At 36.5% G+C, this 26419-nt stretch overlaps 1 protein-coding gene across 1 annotated transcript; it reads right to left on the bottom strand.

The window, feature by feature from the left end:
- Nucleotides 1–1482: 1482 nt before the first annotated feature.
- On the bottom strand, nucleotides 1483–24783 carry LOC121417948 (putative N-acetylated-alpha-linked acidic dipeptidase). Its single transcript, XM_041611660.1, has 17 exons — nucleotides 24549–24783; nucleotides 21148–21304; nucleotides 17382–17510; nucleotides 16154–16282; nucleotides 15286–15475; nucleotides 14944–15034; nucleotides 13410–13499; nucleotides 12902–12987; nucleotides 12049–12168; nucleotides 10929–11011; nucleotides 10090–10221; nucleotides 7661–7746; nucleotides 7002–7092; nucleotides 5681–5933; nucleotides 3483–3564; nucleotides 2753–2845; nucleotides 1483–2302 (listed from the first exon to the last, which is right to left on the bottom strand). The coding sequence occupies exons 1-17, from the start codon at nucleotides 24743–24745 to the stop codon at nucleotides 2107–2109; spliced, it is 2205 nt and encodes a 734-aa protein (XP_041467594.1). The 5' UTR covers nucleotides 24746–24783; the 3' UTR covers nucleotides 1483–2106.
- Nucleotides 24784–26419: the final 1636 nt, after the last annotated feature.

Here is a 26419-nt window from a genome sequence, read left to right as displayed (position 1 = left end):
CTACGTGACTTGTTTCATTCGATAGATTATCTATCGTCATTTTGGGGGGTTTGATCACTGTTGTTATTATTTTTATTATTGTCATTATTATTATCATCACATCATCATTATCATCATTATTATTATCATTACCATCATCATCATCATAATCGTCATCGTCATCATCTTAATCATTATCATCATCATCATCATTATTATCATCATCAATTTTGTTATATCATCATCAACATATCCGACGCCATATACAGGATCAGTAATACAATTTTACTCGAGTTTATACAACTACACTTTGTATGTAGCAAATTTCTGGAATATGACCTAATCACTAAAAATCATTGTATTAAAATAAACGATTCTTGAATGCTCTAAGAAATAAAAGTCTTTGGCTTTTAAGATTGTGACCATTATCATGATTATTCTAGTGCTAATACAGGGCCCACGTCTTACGAAGAGTTGCGATTGATCTGATCAACCACGCCCTCAACTGTGGAAAGGCAACAATGTCAATATCTAAAATGCAAGTTTATTCGAATTATTTTCTAGATTTGGTGTATAGAGTATATTTATACATTCATTGTTTTCTTGACAATTTAGTGTGCCTCTCTTTGTTCACAAATTATATTGTGCAAAGTTTGTGAAAAAAAATTGTGACATTGACGGATTTCCATATCGTAACTCTTTGTAAGACGGAACCTAGATATGTATATGTGATAACATGGACCTATAATGTTAATGGTCTTAACAATAAGATGAATGGTAAAATCTGAATATATAAGTCGCCATTACTTTGACCAAAATCAATGTAAAAAGCAAACGTTATAAAGCATATTTAGTAAAATAACACCAAAATTAATTTTGAGCTAATAATGTGACTCGCAGAAGGCGCAACTTCATTTATTCCAGTGGTACAACATGGACCTATCCACGGAAGATAGTTCTATTGTTACCCCAGTAACAATAGATAATCCTCCTTGGGTAGGTCCATGTGGTACAATAATTGAATACTTTTAAAGGGGGTACTCCGGGCTAAAAATACCTAAAGAAATAGAGTGGAATTAACAGAGCATAATGCTGAAACTACATCAAAATCGGATAACGAAATAACAAAGTTATTGAATTTTAAAATTTAACAATATTTCCCGAAAAAAGTTAAATGCACGACATCATGAATATTCATTAGGTGGGCTGGTGATGTCACATCCCCACTTTCCCTTTTCTTATGTTATTACATGAAATCATAATTGTTTTCATATTTCCATACATTATTTTGTGAATAACATGTATCCTTCATAATGAAATAAGTTGTAGCAATGAATTTCTAATGCACTACATCAGTTGTCAAATTTCTTAGTTCTTGGTAGAAAAAATATCAATATGCTCATTGAAAATTCATGAAGACATGCCTGTTTCATAATGCAAATCTTTGAAATGCCATAACTTTGTTACTCCTTGTCCGAATTCGATCAAATTTTCAGTGTTTTGTTTGTCTGATATTTCTATATCTGTTCAAATCATATTATTTTTTGGCAGATTGACATCACTCAATCGGCACAATTTTTCTCTAAATTAGTTTTAATGATAACAATTACAAGAATAATTGTAACTATCACATTTTCTTTTATTAGGCAAATAGGCAAAAAAAATTACTAAAATCACTTCAAAGTGTTTGTCTTTTATTTTCTGGTGAGCATAGATAATAGTAATACTCTGTGGATGCTTTGATTCATTAATAAAAAAAATAAATATTTTGAAAACATTGTTTATTCAATTAAAGACATATAAAACAGGTCACTAATAGCAGTGGATACGATATATCATTCTTATATACATGTACAACAATTAAAACAAAACTTGTGTATTTATTTTAGAAAAAAAGTAAAATAAGTAAAGAAACGAGTTTCCTGTGATTCTGTGATCGTTTGAAATTTAGTTAAGCATAACAAAACATGCTTACGTACATAACTGTAGTAGTAATATTTTCAAAAGTCTATAAATAATACGCATTTTTAATTTGCAATCTGTACTTGTCACCAAGACCCCCCCCCCTCCCCGCAAATAAATGACAAAGATAGAGAATCCGATATACAGTTCAAGAAGAAGAAATATTCAGAGTTGTGTGACGTCAGTAAGTGTAATGGCCGCTGATTGGATGGTGAATGCTACGATGGCCATTTGTTCTCTGACTGCATTCCATCGAGTCACCTGATCAATGTCGTCATCAATCTGGTACATGGCATCGACAAGGGCGGGAAAAGCGTCGCCCGCATAGTGGTTTACGCTGCTAGGAGCATATACGACATGTCTGTACAAATAGGAAGGACGAAATCCATAAAATATTACATTGTTAGTATTGTCATTACCATTTTACACACACAAAACTGTCGGTATACAAATCATACATTATACAAAATATCTCAAAAGGACACAAATGAATTATAAAAGTAGGCAATTACATTTTTAATTTTCAGTACTTTTTGGTATTGCTTGTATTATGTCACAAATTCGTGTTAAGCTCTTTTCGTGTTGTCACGTGACCTTTACTTATTTCATTTATTTTGAGAATAACGAAATAAAGGAGGCGATTATAGACTGATCATCGATGTGCTGTATTCTTGCATCCTCACCTTTCTAATTTGACATATTTTGAGGAATATCATGCCGTTTTTTATGCTTTGGTATTCAATTGGACTAGAAATGCAAGGAGTTATATATATATATTTTTTTTACAAAGTGAACTGAATGAATTTCTTACCTTAACCATTTCCTCCCAGGAAGGCCAACGGGATCGATGAAAGCCCTTTCAAGTTGCATCATCTGATCATTAACACGTCTAACCGCGATGGGACTAAAGTGAAGTTTGGAGATAAATATTTTTATTTATATTTTTTCACACACTCAAAATAAAATCATAATAACATGCACATGTGTTTACGTGTATATCCGTACTTTGAATATCAAAATCTAAACCAAATTTGCGTATGACAAATAATATATTTTTACAAATATCTGTTATAAGAGGGACAGGTCGGCGGATGAGCCTACATATTAAAGCAGAGCTTGTATTTTATAGACCCATATTGGCCTTACAAAAATACAAATGTAGCAACTTACGATGAAGTATATTCTGGTTCGATTACGATATCAACTTAAGCATCCATGTGAGTTTTTTAATCTGCACTGTAAAAACTGCGGGGTTAAAACGGACACCAATTGGTGTTAATAGAGGACCACACCCTGAGGTGTTAAAATTACACCCTAGAGATTAAACATAACACCAAAGAGTGTAAATGTAACAACAAAAGGTGTTGTAAGAACACCTATAGGTGTAAAACTAACACCGTCAATTTAACACCGGTGTAAAATAACTGGTGTGGTCATCTATGTACACCGGTTAACACCACAGTTTTTGCTGTGTGGGCAAGTATTGTAATCATGATTACAGTAATTTGATATACTCAAATAAAATGACATTCATTACTTACTTATTAATATCGATTTGCTCCAGCTGTTCTTCAAATGATGTAGCCGCTGCTGTAAAGTTTGTAATGGCTGAATCAATGTATTCTGCAGGGGAAAAAAACCCAGACGAATAAACACGGTGGGGGGGGGGGAGAGATTCAACGGTAAACTTTTGTAAGATTACAAATTGTAATTTGATGCTGATTTTCAGATTTGTTTGTTTGTTTACATACAGGAAATAAAATTACTGCTTTTAATAGCGAGCGTCATGAACGTCTTAGTACGGTTGGTGCGCTCTATAAATTCACACTATCAATGCCATTATCAAATCTCAATGGTAGTGAGGAAGTGTGCATTGCGAAAACTCCGGTGTTGATTTAACACCAGCCCGGAATCTCTATATGTCCACAACAGAGAAGTATTGAAACAACACCAGTTATGAATCAAACCGGTGCTGTTTTGATACTAACCGGTGTTGTATAAACACCTATCTGGTGTTAGACCAAAACGAATCTGGTGTTGTTTAACACTTCTCTGGTGTGGACATATGTAGATTCCGGGCTGGTGTTAAATTAATACAAGAGTTTTTGCGGTGTGCGTTTCTGATTTTGGGAAAGTCATGGATATTAAGATGAGAAGTATACAGAGTATGGTGCTTTACTGTGTTTATCAAAATTCAGCAGATACCATTTGATCCTCTTCTAACAAATATTTTGCTTGTGACATCATAATCTTATAGCGCCCTCCCTCAGAGGATATAGGAATACAAGTGAACTGAGTTTCCGGTTTAAAGGACAAGTCCACCCCCCCAAAAAAACTTGATTTGAATAAAAAGAGAAAAATTCATCAAGCATAACACTGAAAATTTCATCAAAATCAGATGTAAAATAAGAAAGTTATGGCATTTTAAAGTTTCGCTTATTTTCAACAAAATAGTTATATGAACGAGCCAGTTACATCCAAATGAGAGAGTTGATGACATCACTCATTCACTATTTCTTTTGTATTTTATCATATGAAATATGAAATATTGTTATTTTCTCGTCATTGTCATGTGAAATGAAGTTTCATTCCTCCCTGAACACGTGGAATTCCATTATTTTATCATTTTTCAGGCAAGGAGGTCCTAATCGTCAAATTCGTAAAAATTGAAATATTTTATCATTCAAACAGTGAAAAACAAAAGAAATAGTGAGTGAGTGACATCATCGACTCTCTCATTTGGATGTAACTGGCTCGTTCATATAACTATTTTGTTGAAAATTAAGCAAAACTTTGAAATGTCATAACTTTCTTATTTTACATCCGATTTTGATGAAATTTTCAGCATTGTGCTTGTCTGATTTTTCTCTATTGATTCAAATCAACATTTTTCTGAGGTGGACTTGATCTTTAAGGAATTAAGTTACATTCATTGTTAAAAAGGAAATTGAAACAAAGAGACGTAAGTCCTTATTCTGAATTTGAACCACTGATATAAATATTCTGATCAGTGTTCTGAGCTGGGGTTTAATATCAAATCTGGTCTAAAAAGGTGGTTTAACTATGGATAGACCACTGTGATCAAAATCTCTAACTATGTGCCTATACAAGTTCAATTTGTCAGCTCACTTGACAATCAAATCCTTCATAACTGACTAGAAATTGATAATGACTGAAATAGTCTTCTTCACCCGGAAAAGAGTCAAGGAAATGAACATGATACAAATGCAATTTGAAATGTATAGCTTCTCATAGGTTTAACACAGAGTAAGGTCATGGACTAATTTAAAGTTGACTTCAGAAAAACGGGCCCTAGTGTTCAATTGAATGATTGGTGATAACCTGTTAAATTCTGAATAAAACTGTCTGCTGTTTTGATGAAATGGGGCAAAAAGAAAAAAATATCTTTCCATGGACCTGTCCCCATTTCCTCTGACTGTCTTGGAGCCGTTTCATAAAGCTGTTCGTAAGTTAGGAGCGACTTTAAGAACGACTGGTGATCCTTTCTTACGCGCTTAACCAATGAACATTTAATGGTGAATATCATTTACCGCAAGAAAGGATCACCAGTCGTTTTTAAAGTCGCTCCTAACTTACGAACAGCTTTCTGAAACGGCTCCCTGGTATTTTGTTATTTTTCTCTCTTCTTGCCTTTCTTTACAAAGCCACGACCACAATATTTTGTGAAAGTTACACTCCTAAATGACTTTGGAGTATTTCACTAATATCCCAAACTCACCGAAATTGATATTCTGCGCCGCCATCTTCTCACCGTATTTACTGTAAAGGTAGTCAATCGACGACTTGAGTTTCGTTGCATAGTCGCGGACACCAAACGGGAGAATCACGGAGTCTGCGAGATTTCGCGAGAATTCAAGCATAAACCGTGCAATGGACTGATGGCGCCAGAAGTTGTAATCAAAGAACTTCTTGACTATGTAGAATGTTTCATAAACGGAATGGTACAAAGGGTACGATGATATCCCAAGACTCTGTTTATGATCATAATATTATATTATAGTTAGGTTAATTCGAAAAAAAAGGTTTCTACTAGAACCTATAAGTATGCTTGGTTTCTATTGTAACTGCACATCAAAAACTGTGGTGTTAACCGGTGTACATAGAGGACCACACCAGTTATTTTACACCGGTGCTAAATTGGTGGTGTGAGTTTTACACCTATAGGTGTTATTACAACACCTTTTGTTGTTACATCTACACGCTTTGGTGTTTTTTTAATCTCTAGGGTGTAATTTTAAAACCTGGCAGGGTGTGGTCCTCTATTAACACCAATCGGTGTCAGTTTTAACACCGCAGTTTTTACAGTGTGTTCTCCAGAATCATTTCCTATACGATAAGCCATTGAAGACACAATAGAAACGCAGCCTCTTTCCATCAAGTTCATTACTTACGTACTTACTTACAGTAGGACTAGATTATCCTCATTCACTCCTCTTCGGGGGGCGTCGTGGTGTAGTGGTTAAAACCCTCGTCTTTCAATCTGAGAGACGTGGGTTCGATTCCCACCCATTGCGTGTTTTCTTCAGCAAAAAAATTACCCACATTGTGCTGCACTCAACCCAGGTGAGGTAAATTGTTAAGGGTAGGAAGTTATTCCTCAAAAATCTGTGAGCACTAGAAACAGTAGACTAGTTTAGCCGAGCGCCTTTAGCACCTTACAATGTGGATACGTGCGCTATATAAATCATCTTCTTTCTTAACTAATTGTCACTATCTCATACTCCCACATTACAACCAACATGAAGTCACACCGGCAGAGCCGACTCCAGACCGATCAAAGCTATTACGTTATTACCAATGATATACAATCGGTCGGTTTGGAGTCGGTTTCGTTGGTGTAAATGTGGCTATATAACCTTATCGAAATCCCAGTCGTATCCTTATTACAATCTTTAACTTTTATGCAATTAAGTGTCTTTATTATTATTATTATTATTAAGTGTCTTTTTATTATGAATTGAACGACAATGCCTAACTACATTATCTACTATGCATATGTAGTGATATGTCTGGAAAAGATTATGTATCAGAATTCTTACCGGGTCGTATAGATATGACAGACTCACACAGGGCACACCAATACGATACATGAACGGCGCAAAATCACTTCCGGATCCCAGAACTTTGATACTTGAGGGGGAAAAAATAGTTTTTACTCTTTAAAGAAGCAAACTTTGAAATTATTTTTTTTCTAACTTGCATTATTCAATCATGTCAACGGCGTTGTGGATTGATTTAAACAAAACCCTGCAAAATTGAGTCAGTATCTAATCAATGCTTACAGTGTCAGTAATGATATGTGCACATCCTGTGACGTCATATAAGATGGGGAAGGCCTTGGGTGACACTGTCTTGACACCCGTGACAAAAAAGAGAAACATAAAAAAAATACCAAAGGGTGAAATATAATGTTATGTACTAAATGTTGTGTCAAAATCGACAATAATATTAGATTTTCAAAAAATTTCGATCGCTCACCCCGTACGCTATGTTTGCAATTTGTGCATTTTTTCTGTTCATTGCCCAATTCTATACACAATAATGGCACCTCCTCATTAAGTTTTCCTGTTGACGTAATATAGGTATACTGTATTACATCGAGTGCTAGTAATGGGAAAATAGTTGTGACGATTCTTTCCATGATATCGAATGATTCTCCCTTTCCGATGTATAATGGAAATATATGTTATCAACATACTTCGGTAGACCGTTGCCGCTGCTATCGGGTAGTCGATCAAGCCAAACATCATATATCGTTCTTTCTCTTGTTTCACCGTCAGGCACCTAATAACAGCATAAATGAAACAAAAAAAAGTATTGTGATTGAAAGTTTGATTATTGCTCAGTTATCACCTTCTTAAAGCATCTTGAAATAGTGTCATGGACATGGCGTACACGTTGTGGTCATGGCCGTACGCAGCAAGGGGGTGGGGGTTGGGGGTTGTCCCCCCACCCGAAATTCGGGAAACTTGCACCTTTACTGCGAATTTTAACGAAATTCACCCAAGGTATGCACGAAATCCTTCAATTTCACTTCACAAAATGCAAAAGTGCCCTATTGACAAGCTCGATCGCTTCCCTTCCTCACTTTTGATTTTTTTTTCCCGAAAAAGCTTATGCGTCTTACCATCCTTGCAAAAAATCTATAATTAATGCGTACGGTCATAGTTGTGACCTTTGGTTGTGACCCTCTCGGACAGTGTGGTCAGAGTATTGGACATCCAGACTATGACATGTATGAGTTCAAATTTCCACCCGGCCATTATCTCCACTTTAACCCCCCCCCAAAAAAAAAAGGCCAGATAGTAATTTCTGTCGTCTGTAAGGTCGGCCGCTATGACAAACGTAAATATGTTTCCTCTGTGAGTAGTTTTATACCAGATTGGCGTTGAAGCGGCGGTAGGCTGCTTTGCCTAAATTCCTATACAGGAGTTACTTCAACAGAAAAAGAAGCCCAATACAGATGAACGTTAAAAGTAGCAAGGTGACCCATATATTATTTAGAAGAAGCTTTGGGTTCAACATGTGCTTAGTCCTGAAAATAACTGGTTGGGAATGGAAGAATGAAGAGAATTTGATGAGAAATTAAATTGGCAGGACTCCGGGTTAAGGACAGTCTGGAATCCTGCAACATCGAAAATCCATATCATAGGAACCCGTCGCTGCCGGGATTCCTCAACCAATCTACTCTTCTGCTTCAAGTCAACAGTTTGTCTCTCGCCAACTTCTCTTCGTCCCACCATCTAAGCCATCAGACTCTTTACACCTGGGTGTAATTGTCAAGGGTTTGAAAAGCTTTAAACGCGCGAAAGATTCAATTTCAATTTCAATTTTATTTATTTCACTTCCATCAAACAAAAACAAATTGTATACCATATATATAAAAAATAAGTATTTGTATCCATTGCAAAGAAACAAAAATAATAATACATATGTTGTGAAAAAAAAAAACTTACACGATTTGGGCAACACATTGGAGGTTTTAAATAAGTATACTATTTTTCAATAGAAATTAAATTAAGATGGAAATGGAGGGACCCACTAAAAAGCAATGCTTGTACAATGTGGGCCCCTCAAAAATAGATAACAAAACCATTAACAGAGTACAAATACAGACATATGTAATCAAATGAGAAAAAAAATAAATGAGAGAGAAATAATACTCACAAAATATAAAATACGAAGATATCAAAAAATATAGTTTGTATAGGACAAAACAAACCGTCCTAAAATATATCCAAAAATATATCCACCCTTACCACCCCCCAAAAAAAAAAGAAAAGAGAAAGGGGAGAATGCCCTGAGAAGATGGATGGGTGCTGCTAAACGTAGGTAGAACACATGCCATCGTGGACTCAAGCAAACTGGATTCAATGTGTATAAAAGGAGAAAAAAATATATAAAATGACCTGGAAAGAATAAAATGCGCGAAAAATGTGATTGATGCCGTAAATAAATAAGCGGTAGGAAGGCGGATAAGCGGACAGGAAAGAGAAAAAAGATGAGAGGATAAACACAAATAATATATGAGGTTAAAAACCGAGCACAATTGGGAAGGACTTGTGTCAGATTTTTTTTCAATTAAAAAAAGGGATGATTTATGTTTTAATTATAGTCTTTATAGTAAAAATGATGACTAACCTCTTGACAGAGATGATGAATAAGATTTAATTTGAGGATACATTATAAGATTTTAATAGAGATAATTTGAATTTAGTCTTAAAAGAGTTCAAAGATTTTGCAGTTCTTATATCATTATGAAGTGAGTTCCATAACTTCGGTCCCTCATATATAAATGTGTTCTGAGCCAGCAAAGTTCTTAGAAGTGGTAAATGGAATTCATCCAATCGCCTTGTTGGATAGTTAAGAATGGATTGATTTTTTTTGAAACATTGAATGAAATACATTTGGGAGGTTGTTATTGTTATAATTGGACATAAACTGACCGAGATTGAACAAATACAAGTCTTTAATTTTCAATATATAATTTTCAGATATTCGTTTCACAACCGACCGATGCACTTAAAAATAAGCCACTCACAATCAGGCTTCATAAAAATCAAAGCAAACTGATTTTTCGATCATGCCGATTGGCTAGTATACAAGTATACTGAGTATTTTGAATACCTTCTTAGCGGCATCGTAGAGGGCTCCCTCTAGTAGGGGTGTTGATGAAGCACTGAAAGAATAATTTCCCGTAACAGCGATATCTGTATTGATGTATGCAACAGCCCTCTCTCCTAATATTTTCTGGTACTCCTGTAATGGAATGAGTTTCCATAAAGAATAATTCTCACACCTTATTTTGGTTCTCATTCTATAGCAGGGCTAAAAACGAAAGAAAATATATTATGAAACGAATAAAGAGATACACCGATACAAGACTGATTAATTCACAACAATTATTCTACCTATCAAAAATGAATAACTAATCCATTCAAAAGAAGAAGATATGAGGGATTTCGATTGTGAATAATTATGAATTACGAACGTGCATAACTTTCATTTCAAATTTGTTTTTAAGTTGAAAGATAATTTCATTGTATTTGAAGGAGGATATTGGTTTAAATGTTAAAAGGTATCTTTCATCTCGATGCATTTACGTGAATTTATCTATCAGAATTGTTATTCACCGATATCATTGTCTTTTTAAAGAACATAATAATAAATAACGATTTTTCCCAAAAAAATTATTGGGTTTGTAGTAGTGCACAGCAAAAACTGTGGTGTTAACCGGTGTACTTAGAGGACCACACCAGTTATTTTACACCGGTGTTAAATTGGTGGTGTTAGTTTTACACCTATAGATGTAATTACAACACCTTTGATGTTATATTTACACTCTCTGGTGTTCCGTTTAATCTCTAGGGTGTAATTTTAACACCTCAGGGTGTGGTCCTATATTAAGACCAATTGGTGTCAGTTTTAACACCGCTGTTTTTACAGTGTATAAATAATGTAAATACCTCAACGAATTCCGTTGATCCGAGTAGTCCGTATTCCTCAGCTCCCCAAGAACAGAACATGACCGTACGACGAGGCCTCCAACCTGATCATGAATGAGATTCATTTGGAATTGATATTATTTTTTTGCAGTAGTTCATCATGTTAATTAATTTGATTTTAACGATTGTACATAAAATGAGCAGAGACAGCTTACCGCAAATTCCTAGCGCGAATTTCCTTTACTACCACAATGATGTTTTTATTATTTTTTTACCTTATCCTCTTTTATTTGTGTAGGAGCCGTGGTGTAGTGGTTCTGACTCTCGCCTTGTAAACAAAGGGTCGTGTGCTCGAATCCCACCGCGGTCTGGCGTCCTTTGGTAAGGCTTTAATCCACATTTGCCACTCTCGACCCATGTACTCGGTACGATGTGAAAGTGATTGTAGCTTGTCCAGTACTGTGTGCGCCTCACCGGCGACTAATGACTGATTGAATCCGATGACCGGGGTAATGATATATCTGTAAAGCGTTGAGGCCGTGTTTATGCTTCCACCTTTCAGGCCAGAATCAGCGTTTCTAAACGTGATTAGTCCAAAACACGGTTGCGTCCATGCTTACTTTCATTTAAATGCCGTTTCAAAACGCCGATCGTAAAACTCACAAAAAGGTGCGTTTGTAAAAGTCGTTTGACCAGAATCAGTCTTTCTGGGGAAGTATAAACAGAACGACGATCATAAACGTGTTTAGATGACGTCATTTGGTACTTTCTTCCGGTGAGATGATGATACGCGGGCAAATACATCTTATCTCACGTAATAATAACACTCGGAAAAAACTTCGAAAAAAAGGCGCGCCCAATTTGATCTCGAAGCCAGCTGGAGATCGTGATTTCGCCTAAAAAATTTAAGCATAAACAGCACTCCCAGAACCACGTTTACGATCGGCGTTTGGAATCGGCGTTTGAAAACGCTGATTCTATCCTCGCAATGGAAGCATAAAAACGTCATTCCGATGTATTAAGCGCTATATAAAAGCGGATTATTATTACCTCTTCTGATTTGCTAGTTACAATACCCACTCACATACACACGCCGAGATACAAATAATGAAAACGAGAGAGAAAGATAATACTTATTCACCAGTTTTGATCATCTTTGAGTAGACCCTTGCACTCTCCATAAGAGCCGCTGTACCACTAGAAGGGTCTACAGCACCATACACCCAGGCATCGCGATGGTTACCCATCAATACATAGCGATCTGCAGGATGAATATTATACGAGTACATTACAAAACGGACGCGTCCGAGAATAAATCAACAATATTATGCGAATCAAGAACAAAATGAGTGAAGAATTGTCAACTTTTCTTATTTCCCTCTCTTTTCAGAAGGGGGTCTCAAACCGATTTGATATTCACCCAACAACAATACTAGCGGATAAAATGTGAACGGGGTAGATGTTGTTTTGTTCAGTCAAATTTCATACAAATTTCAACCCTTCATGCAGACCAGTAGCGTACCTTGGATTTTCCACAGATTTCCCACAAAATTTGACAAGCCTCCCCCCCCCAATCTTCAATTTAAAACTCGTCGGGGGGGGGGGTGGCAGAGATACGTCCCTTGCATGGGTTGTGACTCGTCAGGGGGGGGGGGCAGTCTGCTCCCCTAATCCCCTAATATTACCCGTAGGTACGCTAGTGATGCAGACAAAAAATGCAATCACCTCATATCACGCCTTATGGTTTTGTTTTGTCGAACTAGAAATTGATAAACAGATTTAATGTGTTTGATGATTTTTTTATCAGAAAGTAAGAAAACTGTAAATAGGAAATGGGTATATTATTCAAGGACTGAGGACCATATTTATCACTGGACAAAAATAAAAGCTCGAAATGGGAACAGAAACACAACCATTTTTGTATTCACACATTCTGAGATTTCTAAACTTTGTGAATTCTGAAGCAAAACGTTATAAGGTCGGTTACTTTTCACCTGGTTCCAGGGCGCCATTGACGATACCGACGACGTCATATATTGTTCTGATCTCACGTGATGTGTGGATACTCATCTTGACCTTCCTGAGAAGGATAAAATGGATTGGTGAAAATTACCCACACGAAAGGTCTTTAAATTTGACAAGGATTTAAATAATATATTTCACTTCTTTTCATTAATAAGTAATACTTACGGAGTTCTTTACACGAAAACAGATCTCATCCTCATACTAACCTGTATAATATCTTAGTCAACGTGAAATTCAGAAGTCAATTTTGACGAGATCTATGCTTGTTTCCGAGGAATTCTGGATCAGTGAAAATTATCATGCCTTAATATTCTAGCAGGCCAATTGATGATACGGGGCTACGTCACGCATAAATTGTATGTAAGTTTGTTTGAAGGTGAATGTCACCGTTATATATCATCCTGATTATAGTTTCAATATTGCCTTTAGCAAAGAAACATTCCTGTCTGGTCTCGAAGACATTAATCAAGCTCTCACCTTCTCGGGTTGATAAATCCCGGTCCGTATCGATAGGTTACATCCAGGTTTCCTGCCCAGTCAGGATTCACCTCATCACCCGATAACTCACTAATATAAATTGAAAATAGCGTCTCAATACATTAAAGGGATGGTCCGGCCTGAAAATATTTATATCATTAATACATAGAGTACAATTCACTGAGCAAAATGCTGAAAATTCCATCGAAATCGGATAACAAATAATAAAGTTATTGAAGTTATTGAACAGTCTTCATGAATATTCATTAGGTGGGCTGATGATGTCACATCCCCACTTTCCGTTTTCTTATGTTTTTACATAATTTTTTTTTTCATTATTTCATAATTGTGTATTGTTTCCCTTATAATGAAATAAGTTGCAGCAATAAATATCTAATGCACTAAATCAGTTGTCAATCCAATTTTTCTAGTTCTTTGTGGAAAAATTTGAATAAACCTAATTTCATATAATAAAATACAAAAGAACAAGTAGGGATATAGCATCAGCCCAACTAATTAATATTCATGATGACTGTTTTCACAAATTATTGCTAAACTTTCAAATTAAATAACTTTGTTATTTGTTATTCGATTTTGATGAAATTTTCGGCATTTTGCTCAGTGAATGCTACTGTATTTATTAAGCTATAAATACTTTCAGCCCGGACCATCCCTTTAAGTACAAGTATAACGTAGACAGAATACATTTATACATTTTGTTTTTTCTTTGTATACCAAACCCTTTTGTTGGGAAGATGAAGTTCTTTCCATGACAGTTAGGATTACTATCATTAAAAAGGTATACATGCTGAAAAGAATTTGCTCTCCGATACTGCAAATCCATGCCATAAATCAGGAGCCCGTTGCAGAAAGAGTTGCAATCATTCGCAACTCTAAAAATCATGGGCAACTTGATTTTCAACCAATCAAAAATGTGCATTTAGGACTTGCGATTGATTTTTTGACTTGCGTTTACACGCAACTCTTTCTGCAACAAACCCCAGAACAGTTAATCAGTATTTGGTGTGAGACCATGGATGTGGATACGCCCTCACGTCCATGTCTGCGAACAGAATATATGACTTTTTACCAGAATATTAAGCCCATATAAATAATATCAGTGTTTTCCAATATTTGCAGCGTACACGATTTTTTGTGCATTATAATAAACAAAATTCTCTTCACCGTGAAGCATTATTTAGCTTAATGCTATGATCAAAACAGTTTATCTTCAATCATTATCAAATTTAGATTAAATTCGATTGATTTATTAGATTGTTTAAACGGGCGAGGAACGAAATAATGGAAAGGGAGGGTAGTGCACCTCACCACCTCGCCCTTGCTTAAATAACTACTGTTTTAACTCCTTGAAGAAAATATAAAAGAAGTGAAACCGTTGTTCAGCATGACCCCCCGCCCCCTCCTCTCATTATTTTTTATACAAATGAAGGATGATAACAAACATAATCTTTGTTTGGTGTAATACAAGCGATGGCTACTTATTAAAATATTAAACGATACAATAAACATTAACCTTAGAAGATATTTGGCATCTCCATAGCCAATCGGATGAACCGGAATCTTTGGAAGGGCTGTATCCGAATCGTTTAACCGGTACATATACGCTGGAAGAACGAAAGAGAGGGAGAGAGAGAGAGAGAGAGAAAGTGGTGAAACATGGAGAAGGGTTCCAACTTGTGTGATTTTGTTCTGATTTTCTTCATGTTCAGCGAGATCGTTCTAGCTCACACACTTTCTCTATGCCGCACACCGACCCACACCCACATGCATCACACGTACACTCGTGCTCTCTCTACCCCTCTCCCACTCTCTTTCCCTCTACTAATTAAGCAGGAGCAAAGATACAAACACTTACGTTTAGCCGGATAACCGGGAGTGACGGGATCCCCTTTAGCATCACTGACGAAAGTATTTCCCCTTTGAACACCGGTATCGGGTAACCACCATCCGTCCGGATAGACGGCTACATCTTCATCAATGGCGTAGTCGGCAGGATCCGAATATAGAATTACCCCAATGGCACCCGCTGCTTCTGCGGCTAGCACCTGTAAGTTTATCAATGGTAGGGCACTTAACATTAGTTGTCTCGGTTAACTTACTCTGACAATTTTGTTGAAGTAAGTAACTTAATACATAGTAATAATAGCTAGATTATGTCGAAATATTTGTAGCTTACATTGAAGTTGTGCATCTTAAAGTAAAAAAACACACGTTTATTTGCCGGTCTTTATGAAAATTAAGTCTGTAATACTGCATTCTTACTATATGAAAGTGATAATAATTTTATTTCACTGTTATCATTACTATCATTGTTGTGCTTTTATCTCTATCACTTTCAATGATAATCAACGGCATTATTATTATTATCGTTACTACCATTACAGCAATTGTCAATACTATCATTATGAATATTACTTCTATCATTAAGAAAATCATCATCATTATTTCATTACTACCATTATAACTAGTGTAACTATTTCCCCCATAAATTTTGAAAACGTACTTTTTTATCTACAAGTTTTACATAAGTGCAAGCTAAATGTGCATCAAATATTACAGTTTCTTCCAATTTGTGAAAATATAAGGAGCTCAGTTTACCTCACTCCCTTTTTTTAATTTATGTTTTAAATTATGCTTCATATTATTGCCCCCCCCCCTTCCTCCCAACTATAGGGAAAAAATTAAAGCGTATGGCCTTGGGTGGTATAGATCATCAGCGTCACCTTATTTCCTCGAAACGCTTTTCCATATCTAGCAATAGCTATGCATCCAGTAATGCTGATTTCGGGTTTATTCTTTGCCAGCCATTCAAAGTCTTCTGCTCGACCATAGTTGACATAAACCAAAGGACCCTGGAATGGAATAAAACAATGAAGGCAGTGAGAACGGTGTCAAAGCGTCAAGTGGATTGCACTTTCAAGCTCCTTATTGTCTAATATTACGAATCGATATGCGAGGTTTTATTACTACGATTATATATATATTTTTTTTTTTGGGGGGGGGGCGGGATGGGGTATATTTAAACTGCTACCGGTTTTTGGTGCAACATAGAGAAAATTCACAAATGAATTTCATTTTTGGATACACATTCTTCCGTATTTAACCTGCCAATTATCATAGTTTGTCATAGTATGACCATTGTCATAGTAATCAGTAAGACAAAAATAAAAAAAATTTAACCAATTATCAAGGTATGCATTTTAGTCAAATTTCAGCAGTTTATTTATCTCACAATTATGCTAAATAACAATGTTTGACAATTCGCGAGAGTTCCGTTATCATTACATCAAATAGCGACGCTACTATAAGGACTGGGGCGGCAACCCCCAATGATATTTTTTTTCATGAAAATTATTAAGAAAAAAGAATGTAGAAAGATAGCTATAAGAAATGGGGCTGTTTCATAAAGGAGTTCGTCAGTTAAGAACGACTGGTGATCCTTTCTTGTGGTAAACCCCTATTATTCAATTGATTGGAAAATAACGTCTTTTGGGGGCAGCTTAACCACTCTCGCCCATCAAAATTTCATATCAACACTCCTTCTAAACCATGCAACGTATTACAGGGCTCTGTCCGAATAGAGAACAGTTATGTTTCTGTTTGTGGCAACTCCCATAGGAACTCGGCAGGACAGCATTTCTTATGGTAAAGGCCAAGCTGGTATATAACCAATTACCTGTAGGAAACATTTTACTCAAGGTTAATCAGTCATAGCGGCTGACCTTGTAGACGATAAATATTACTCTCGGGCCTTTTTATCGAAGTGGAGACAATGGCAGAGTGGGGATTCGAACTCACAACCTTGCGAGTATGAGTCCAATGCTCTAAACACTGGACCACACGACCCGTAAAGATGTCATGAACACCACTTAACTGTCAGGAACTTAAAAAGTCCTTGAGTGAAAGTTGAGTGTCCCACAAGGACACCAATTGGTACACAATTATTCTTACCTCAGGCTCTCCTTGCGCAGAATAAGCATTGAATGGTGGAACAACGTCCGGGTGGTCATCTTCTGGTCGTAGAATCTCTTCGTGTAAAGCTGTCGTAAAGTTAACCTCCCCATTGTCCGTTATCATCACCTGTATGCAATGAGTAGATCTTTGTTAGTTCATCCGAGGACGTCTTTCATGTCAATTCAATTCTTCTATGAGCATATAATGATTAGAGATGCTCGGCGGTTCGCGCGGCCGAGCTCATATATCCCCCGAACCAACCGCGTCATCCGTCATTGCGATATTTAGAGCTCACACAGAAATTTGACAACAAATAAAATTATAATGGCGACAATGTCCCTGCCCACAAATTGATAGACATCTTCGCTTCACCTTCTAATATTGCTTCTGTGTGCCAACTGTTATGACAAAGTGAAAAAAAAACCCCAGAAGTTACAGGTTTTTACCAAATTTTCCACAAAAATATGGTTACCATGGCAACCATGTCTCCACCCACTCCAAAATCATTAGGCGGCTGTGCTTTACCATAATGGACCTTCATGACAAATTTGAACATAATTGGAGAAGAAATGCAGCTAGTAGAGCACTCACAAGGAAATCTCTGATATTTCCACAAAAAAAACTCTCGTTACCGTGACAACGATGTCTCCGCTCACACTAAAATCAATAGGCGGCTTAGCTTTACCATAATGAACCTTCATGCCACATTTGAAGATGATCGGAGAAGTAATGCAGCTGGTAGAGTGCTCACAAGGACATCTATGCTATTTCCACAAAAACTCTTGTTACCATGGCAACGATGTCTCCGCCCACACCAAAATCGATAGGCGGCTAAGCTATACCATACTCAACCTCCATGCCACATTTGAAGATGATCGGAGAAAAAAATGAAGCTGATAGAGCGCTTTTCCAACATAAAAGGAATTTATTGTACATGTTGTAAACGTATATAGAAATATAAAAATGGTTCTTTGAACTTCAATGCTACATGCACATTCACACAGCAAGTAAACCAAAGAGAACATGGAACTGCATACCTCCTGTACTTCCGTCGACTTGTTTATCGCAACTATGTTGATATTACATTTTTTGAAAGGTTACTCTAGTTTCGAAAGTTCGTATACATGTTTCGTACAGGTTGTTTCTTTTTGGAAAATGAAGTTAGATCATCGATGAAGTACAGCATGGTTGTTGTTTTCTTTAGTATCTGTCGCGTAAAGACGCCAAATTTACGAGGGGGGGGGCTATATTTTGGAAACTTTTGAGTGCCCTGAAATGTTCACAAGCGAGTGTAAGAAGCGAGCAAATAATATATAATTCTAAAATTTTGGGTAAATTTTGGAATAAATTTTATTAGCAAGATGTCAAATAGAAATACCCCCAAATTTTTTGGTACAATTGGTCCGCCTCATGGACGGGAGGTCGGTTAGATCCCCAACCCGTGTCCTACCAAAGACTTTAGAAATTGGACCTTCTGCAATACTTTGTCTTATTGTGCAGGACTGCTAGTGAAAAGATTCAGCCCCCCCCCCCCCCCTTCCCACAAAGGTTACACTTCGTAATTCCGAAGGTTCGTAATTCCGAAACACGTAAATTGCCTATACCGCGATGTTCGTTAATCCGAAAACTAAAAGGGTTCGTTAATCCGAACATTTGTGGCGTTATTCTGAAGGTTTGATAATCCGAAAACGAAATAAGGTTCGATGTTCCGAAGGTTCGTTAATCCGGAAACGAAATAAAGTTCGTTGTTCCGAAGGTTCGTTAATCCGAAAACGAAATAAGGTTCGTTGTTCCGAAATTTCGTTAGTCCTAGAACGAAATAAGGTTAGTTTATCATTTAGTTTTCGTACTAACGAACCTTCGGAATTACAAACATCATTTCTTTTTCGGACTAACGAACCTTCGGAATTACGAACCTTTGGAAATACGAATCTTCGGAATAACGAACCTTCGGAATATCCGAACCTTCGGAATAACGAAGCTTCGGAATTACGAATGTATGCGCCCACAAACACAACGCAATAGCTCAGTCGGTATAGAGTGTGGGATTCGTATTCCTGTGACCCGGGTTCGATTCCCACTTGGTGCGCTAGTGCCATTTGGTGAGGCATTAATCCTCATTGCCAGGTCCCTCGGGGAGGACCTTCAGCCGTCGGTCCTCTGGTTGCTTGCTTACAAGCATTCATGCTTTCTTAGCAATCAATTAAAAAATTCCAACCAATCAATCAAAAAGGTCACTGACCACATAATTACCGACTGCAATAGTATATATATGCACATTCTCCTTGGCTATACCCTGGGTAAATAATAACGGTATTATTATTATTGTTATTATCATTAATATTATTATTTATATTTGAATAATATATCCATGTATTCACCACACTCTCACATAACCTGTTTATTAGATTGGATAAGACTAAATTTAGTTTATTAGTTTAAGATAAGAGATTGGTTATTTACGCTAATGAGCGTGTGTAGGTGTATTCAGAAATGAGGGATGTGTGTAAGGGTGTGTGAGGGTGTGTGTGAGGATGTGTGTGTGTGTGGCCATTAAAGTTATGTAGGAAGCGGATGTGAGGGTAGGTGTGTGTGTTTGTGATTCTGCATAACTGCGCACAACACTCTTATCTACATCCAAGTATCAGTATCTTACCCTCGTATCATTACCTTTTTTGGTAGTACCTGTAATCACGATAGACTCACGATCATCCGTAAATCAGAATTCGTTTATGTAGGTCTATGTTTCTATTTTATCCATAAGAAATTCAATGTCAATAATGATTTCAATAACTTCATCGCCATTGTTACTTAAATATTCCCATTTAAACTCATGTAAATCTTATGTAAATAGGCTTGAATAATCATATATATTTTATCTAGTCATGCTAGTTAAATCGTTGGAACTGGAATGCATCATACCTCGTAGCCGAACCGACTTTCTCCCCCTTTCTCCCCTAACAAACTGGTTCTTTTCGGCTGCAATATACAACCATTTGATGTAAAGTCAGTCTTTTTCCCTTCTGACTCTTTGCTCCTTCTCAGTAATTTAGATTATATCTTATGGAATTTCTCTAATATAAAAGGAATTTTGTAAACTTATATAGGAAGATAAAAATGGTCGTATTTTCTGGACAGTACGTCCATCGTATACAGTAACTTTCATAATTTATCCAAGTCGTTGTCCTTTGAACTTCTTATCATATAAATAAAAAATATTTATTATCCTAAGATTTCAATAAATCTCTCCAATCAGAAACACTGATAAATGGAGGCGCCGCTCTATAAAAAGTCCATATGATATATCTATCCAAACAGTTATACTTTAAAATAACTTATGAAGTACTTTGATGTTTCGAATGAGAGTATCTTTATCAATGACTTGTGTAAATTTGAACCAACTAATATCATCGATTGTATTGATTTTTGTATTTTATCTTCATTGATGAATGTCAATGACCTATCTTGCTGGTATTAATTTTCTTCTTGGTTTGGTATTCTATAATTTCCAGGTATATTGAACCATACGAAATTGAATACTGATTTGGTAGGATAACAAAATATGGTAGTTGTACCTATCCGTTATCATTTATATCTATCCATCATATCATGAAAACAGGTTTTTTTTATATATATATCGGCCTCCATACATTATGTAGTTATGATGTTATTTGTGCTGGTTATAGAAATAAATAAAATGTAGAACTAACAAATACAATTAACTGAAATGTTTGATGTTATTTTTGGGAAAAATAGTCCGTACCTTATTCGGATTGTCTGGATCCGGATAAGCCAAGAGTACATCGTAGGATAGTAACCGAACCGAATCGAATCCGTACTCGGTCCATAGATTTACAAGCATCTCGGCATTCTCCTTCTCTGCTGGCGTTCCAGCCAAATGAGGTCGGCTGCTTAATTCTCTTTATCAATGAAAATATAATCAGATTATTAATTGTCAATCTTAATTGTATTGATTGAATGCCTATACTCCTTTTCTGCCCGTTCCATAATTCGCTCATGATTATACACGAGCTAGATATACTGCCTTTTCACACGGTAAAAAAATTGTAATTTGAATGATGATTCCATTGACGAAGTTTTAGCACGTGTGAGACCAAACTAGAATCACGAACGCTAATCATCATCACGATTTCAAATTCTATTCCGGAGGTGAATTCCAATTAATTTTCACTAAAACAAATTCGGTTCGAATTTTTCGTGTGAAAGGCTTCAACTCTAAAACATGTTTTTTTTTTATTTTTTAATTATTTTTTAATTATTATTATTTTTTTTTTTTGGGGGGGGGGGGCTATCGTGTCCTTTCAAGCACTTCCGTAGATAATACAAGTGTCATGCACTCATCGTTTTAATGCAGTGCTTTGATTGACAAGTTCCCAAGGATACATACAGCATTCTCTCGGGAATTCGAACTTAAATCACAGTTTTCGAGTGAGCGTGTGAAAGGTCCGATGATTCTTAAGGACAGCAGTTTGTTAACTGATGAGGCCACCCTGATTAAATAAAACTGAAAAAAAAGAAAAAGAAAAAAGAATTGCAATCATCAATACAAAGATTATTCAATATTCACGTGTGAAAAGGCCCGTAATCACTCACGATACATCTTACGAGCTATAGACAATAGAAAGTTCACAATGAATGGATGCAACCCATTGTCATGTCGCCTACGAGCAAGTAACCACAAGGGGAACCGCTTTGATTTCAAAGTAATGAAAAGGGGAACAGACGCGAAAAGGGGGAATATGGTGAAGAAAATGGCAAGCAAGAAGAAGGAAATGTATGAAGATATGAAATACCCCTTTAATTCCACTGAGAAAAAAAATGTGACATCACTACATTTAAGTCGTCTGTCCACCCCCCCCCCCCCACCCCGAGATCAAATGATAGTGGCGCCGCCCCTGAACCCGACATCTCGCAAGAACATGCTGTAAATGTCCCACAATAATTAGACACGATTACAAACGAATAAGCCAATGTGACTTTGGGCCTTTTCACATGTGAATCTTGAACATCATTGTTATGAAGATTGCAATTCGTCTTTAGAATCATCGGACCTTTCAATCGGAAGCTTCGTACTGTAATTTAAGTGAAACTTGAATTCACCTCCGGAGTAGAATTTGGATACACGATTGTGATTCGCGTTCGTGTTTCTAGTTTGGTTTCACACGTGCTAAAAAATTGTCATTAGCCTTTTTTTCGAATTGACATGGACATCAATCAGTATATAATTGAGGTTACATTCCGGTCGGAAATGATTTCTGGATGCAAGAGTGACCATTGAGCTATATACATGCACATGTATACGCATCCATAGAAAATGGACATATGGAAAGAAGCAACATTATTGTCTTTGTCCTTCTGGTATGCCTACGTTTATGTGATAAATATGAAATACACATTAAGCTTGCACGAGCCTATTAACAACGGGAAGGTAACACATATTCATTCGAACCAACCCTCATTTTTTTATATGGCTGATTGTGTATGAATATGATTGCCCATTTAACATTGATTCTATTTTTGGCAATTACTGAACTTCTCTCTCCAAAATTGGGAAGAAATATCACCAACTTTGGAACTATATAGGGGAAACCCCGGTGTAGTGGTCCACTTGCATTCCCCCTATCAGTTATATCGGGAGGAGAGACCTGCGGGTTATAGTGATAGTGATTCAGTTCGTTTTTTTCGCCTCCCAGGCACAGGTGACGCCAAACAAATAATAATAATAATATATTTTGACTTGCGGAAGGATAAGGGCTATTTTACTGTTTCAGGTGATGAATTTGATGAATCAGGAGATACTTTTATAAATGCCGATTTATTTTCAAAATGAGCTGGTCGAGGGACCCTTTTCTGGTCAGATATGAATTGTCAGATATATATCCTATCCACTGTTAGTAAACATTCGACCCCCGAATTTCATTCTTATGTTTTATGGATTTTATTTAAGAGTGCCATTTCAATACACGAGTCTATGGAAAATGTTTTAGGCCTGTGATACCTTAAAAACAAACGAGTTAATCTGGTCGCTAATCACACTCTTCTAATAGTGACACGAGGGACGAGACTTTTTTTATGTGGGATTTACATCTTTTGAGAGTCGATTTCCGAGTGGATTCACCTCTTTTAGGAATGAAAATGTCTAAAAATATACACTGTTAACTCCAGAAGGAGCTATAAATCCAAATTGACCCCTATTCACACACTTCAACCTCTCAAATTCATTCTAATCTGGGTTGGGACACTATTCAAAAGAGACAGTATACTCACTTTAGTTGATATTATTCATGTACTATGTATAAGATTAGTAACAACATGTCCACTGAACATATAATAAATATGTTCCATACAGAAGCTACTCCTTACCCTCTTAGAAATGAAGATAATATATGTTTACCCAGACCTATATAGAACCAATAGTTGTAAAAGATCTTTCTCTTACCGAGCTGCCTCTGAATTCAACAGAATCCCTTTGTGCGTGCGAAATGTCACCACTTTCAATTCTATTTGAATATACATTTTTGAAATATATCGGGGGGGGGTAGGTTTAGGTTATATGATTTTCATTTGTTCTTAATGATTTCACTTTTATGTCTGATGGTCAACTTCCTTTACATTATGGTAATCTTAACCTTTTTGCAAGTAAAGTGGCTCCATGGAAGACCAGCAGCAATGCATTGTTGCAGCTGAATATGGACTACCAGCCGTATAATTTACTTTATTTCTTACATTTTATTATTGTATCTTAACATTGACCTCGCCATCTCATGTATATTTGTATGTACCTTGTACTTGTTATTTTATATACGGAAATAAAACAAACAAACAAACTGGTCCCTCGACTCAGTTTCAGGGGAGTGTGTGATGAGAAACCAGATTGGCTCTTTTGCATTGAGCGTGCAGTGTTTCAGACCTACCTGAGATTTTGCTCGATGTTTTCAGCTTTGCATTCATCAATCATCATCCGACTGATTTTCTCGGTTTCCACCGCTGAAAATAATGGACAGGAGGAATCATTTGGATGACCAAAATATCCAATCAAAACTCCCACAGTGAAGAGAGCACATCCAAGCACTATGAATGCAATCCACAGAGAAAGTTTATTATTGGCTCTTTTGCATTGAGCGTGCAGTGTTTCAGACTTACCTGAGATTTTGTTCGATGTTTTCAGCTTTGCATTCATCAATCATCATTCGACTGATTTTCTCAGTTTCCACCGCTGAAAATAATGGACAGGAATCATTTGGATGTCCAAAATATCCAATCAAAACTCCCACAGTGAAGAGAGCACATCCAAGCACTATGAATGCAATCCACAGAGAAAGTTTATTATCTCCTTTCATCTTTGTACTTGTCACTTCTTCGTCTTTTAATCTGAATGCTAATCACTTCCAATGCGTCATGCACATTAACAAAGTACAATGTTTACAGCCAATCAAAAGGCTCGGAAGTCGGAACTGCGTACCATGGGTAAATTGCCAATTCGTCCACTCATCACATGGGCTAGCTACCTTCAGTTTAGTTTATAATGCCATTCCGTCCATCAACATTTCGTCTTTTAAACAACCATTTAGTCCAATAACCACTTGGTTCAATCATCACTTCGTCTAATCACCTATTCGTCTCTGTGACCATTTTGTCTCATGACCAGTTGGTCTAATATCCATTTTATTTTCATTCATATCGCCCAAACAACACTGAGTCCAATTAGACCGAATGATATATGGACCAAAGGGCTATTGGACCAACCGGTTATCATACGAAATGTTGACGAAATGTCTATAAGACCACGTGGATAGGGGACGAACTGATAGTACACCTAATGACAGTAGACGAGGTGGTAATTGAACGAATTGGCACTGGACCACTGAATTGAAAATAAACCCACACCGTCTGCTCGTCAGTCGACCATCTCATGAAAAAAATTCGGGGTTACATTTTTAATAGGTGGTAAATCCACTTTCGAAACTAGAGAGAAAGAGATTTTTGTTTCCAAGAATTTGTACAGATTTCTTTGTGGAAAATGACAACATCGATGAAGTATATCACAATTGCGGTTTTCTCCAGTTCCCGTCGCGTAACGGGGCCAAGTTTCTGAGGGGGGGGGGGGGGGGCGATATGTTTCGGATGCTGTTGAGTGTCCTGAAAGGTTTACAAGTGATTGGAGGAAGCGGGCCAAATTCATATTACATTTTGAAATTTGAAATCAAATTTGAAAAGAATTAAGCGTACAAGATGTCATTTGGAAATGCCCCCAAAGTCTGGTACTGTGAATGCGTTGCGACTTTTTTTTCGAGCTACTTGCCAATCTCTCACTCGAATCAGTATGCGACTTATAAAGAAAGATGTACGCCTGGGTTAAGTTGCCTTCGTGTCATTGATTACCTTTGCGCCATTCTAATAGCATCCTTGCACTTAAAACCATTAAAGGACCAAGTTGCTCCCCTGAGGTACTACTAGTCTGTCATTATTGAAAGTGCAAAAATGACAATCTAAGAACTGTTATCCCACCGAGCCCTGCTTGACTGTGACCGGTATTGTTAAAAGCGATAGTACATCTGTGGCGTATAAAATCCTATGCGAGCCGTGGAGATGTAGCAATATATTGTGCTGAAATACTATTGTTTGTTCGTTGTTAATTGCCCAATTAAATTCAATAATGTCATTATTTCACAAATGAAGTGCATACCAATTACATCCAGATTGCTGAAAATTGGCATGCTCTGATTTTCAAGCACAACATTTCAAATAAGAGATCAAGTTAAAGACACTTACATTAGCATGACACCATTATACAAACCTTTTTAGGACAATAAATAATTACAATAACATCTAGAAACCTACACATAAATTGATAATATGTCTAAAATAATAAATAAAGTGAAAGACTGGTAAAATGTATTGCAAGACCAGGCATATGGTGAATCAATACTAAAAACTAATTAACTTGTGAATTTCAAACATTTGTCATAAAAGGTAGTGCACTGTTTTAAAATCTCATTGTGTTGGTAAGTCAA

Source organism: Lytechinus variegatus, chromosome 7 (genome assembly GCF_018143015.1).
Source record: "Lytechinus variegatus isolate NC3 chromosome 7, Lvar_3.0, whole genome shotgun sequence".
In the NCBI taxonomy this organism is placed as follows: domain Eukaryota; kingdom Metazoa; phylum Echinodermata; class Echinoidea; order Temnopleuroida; family Toxopneustidae; genus Lytechinus; species Lytechinus variegatus.
The sequence above is the reverse complement of the archived record's forward strand: the minus strand, read 5'-3'. Positions and strand labels throughout refer to the sequence as shown.

Bases quoted from the DNA above. Each gene is read 5' to 3' on its own strand.
- LOC121417948 (XM_041611660.1), bottom strand. From the start codon at position 24,745: ATGAAAGGAGATAATAAACTTTCTCTGTGGATTGCATTCATAGTGCTT. The intron at 16,283-17,381 runs GTAAGAATAATT...ATTCCATTCCAG, and splicing joins CTGCGCAAGGAGAGCCTGAG to GGTCCTTTGGTTTATGTCAA. The intron at 3,565-5,680 runs GTGAGTTTGGGA...TTTCCCCTGCAG, and splicing joins GGCGCAGAATATCAATTTCG to AATACATTGATTCAGCCATT.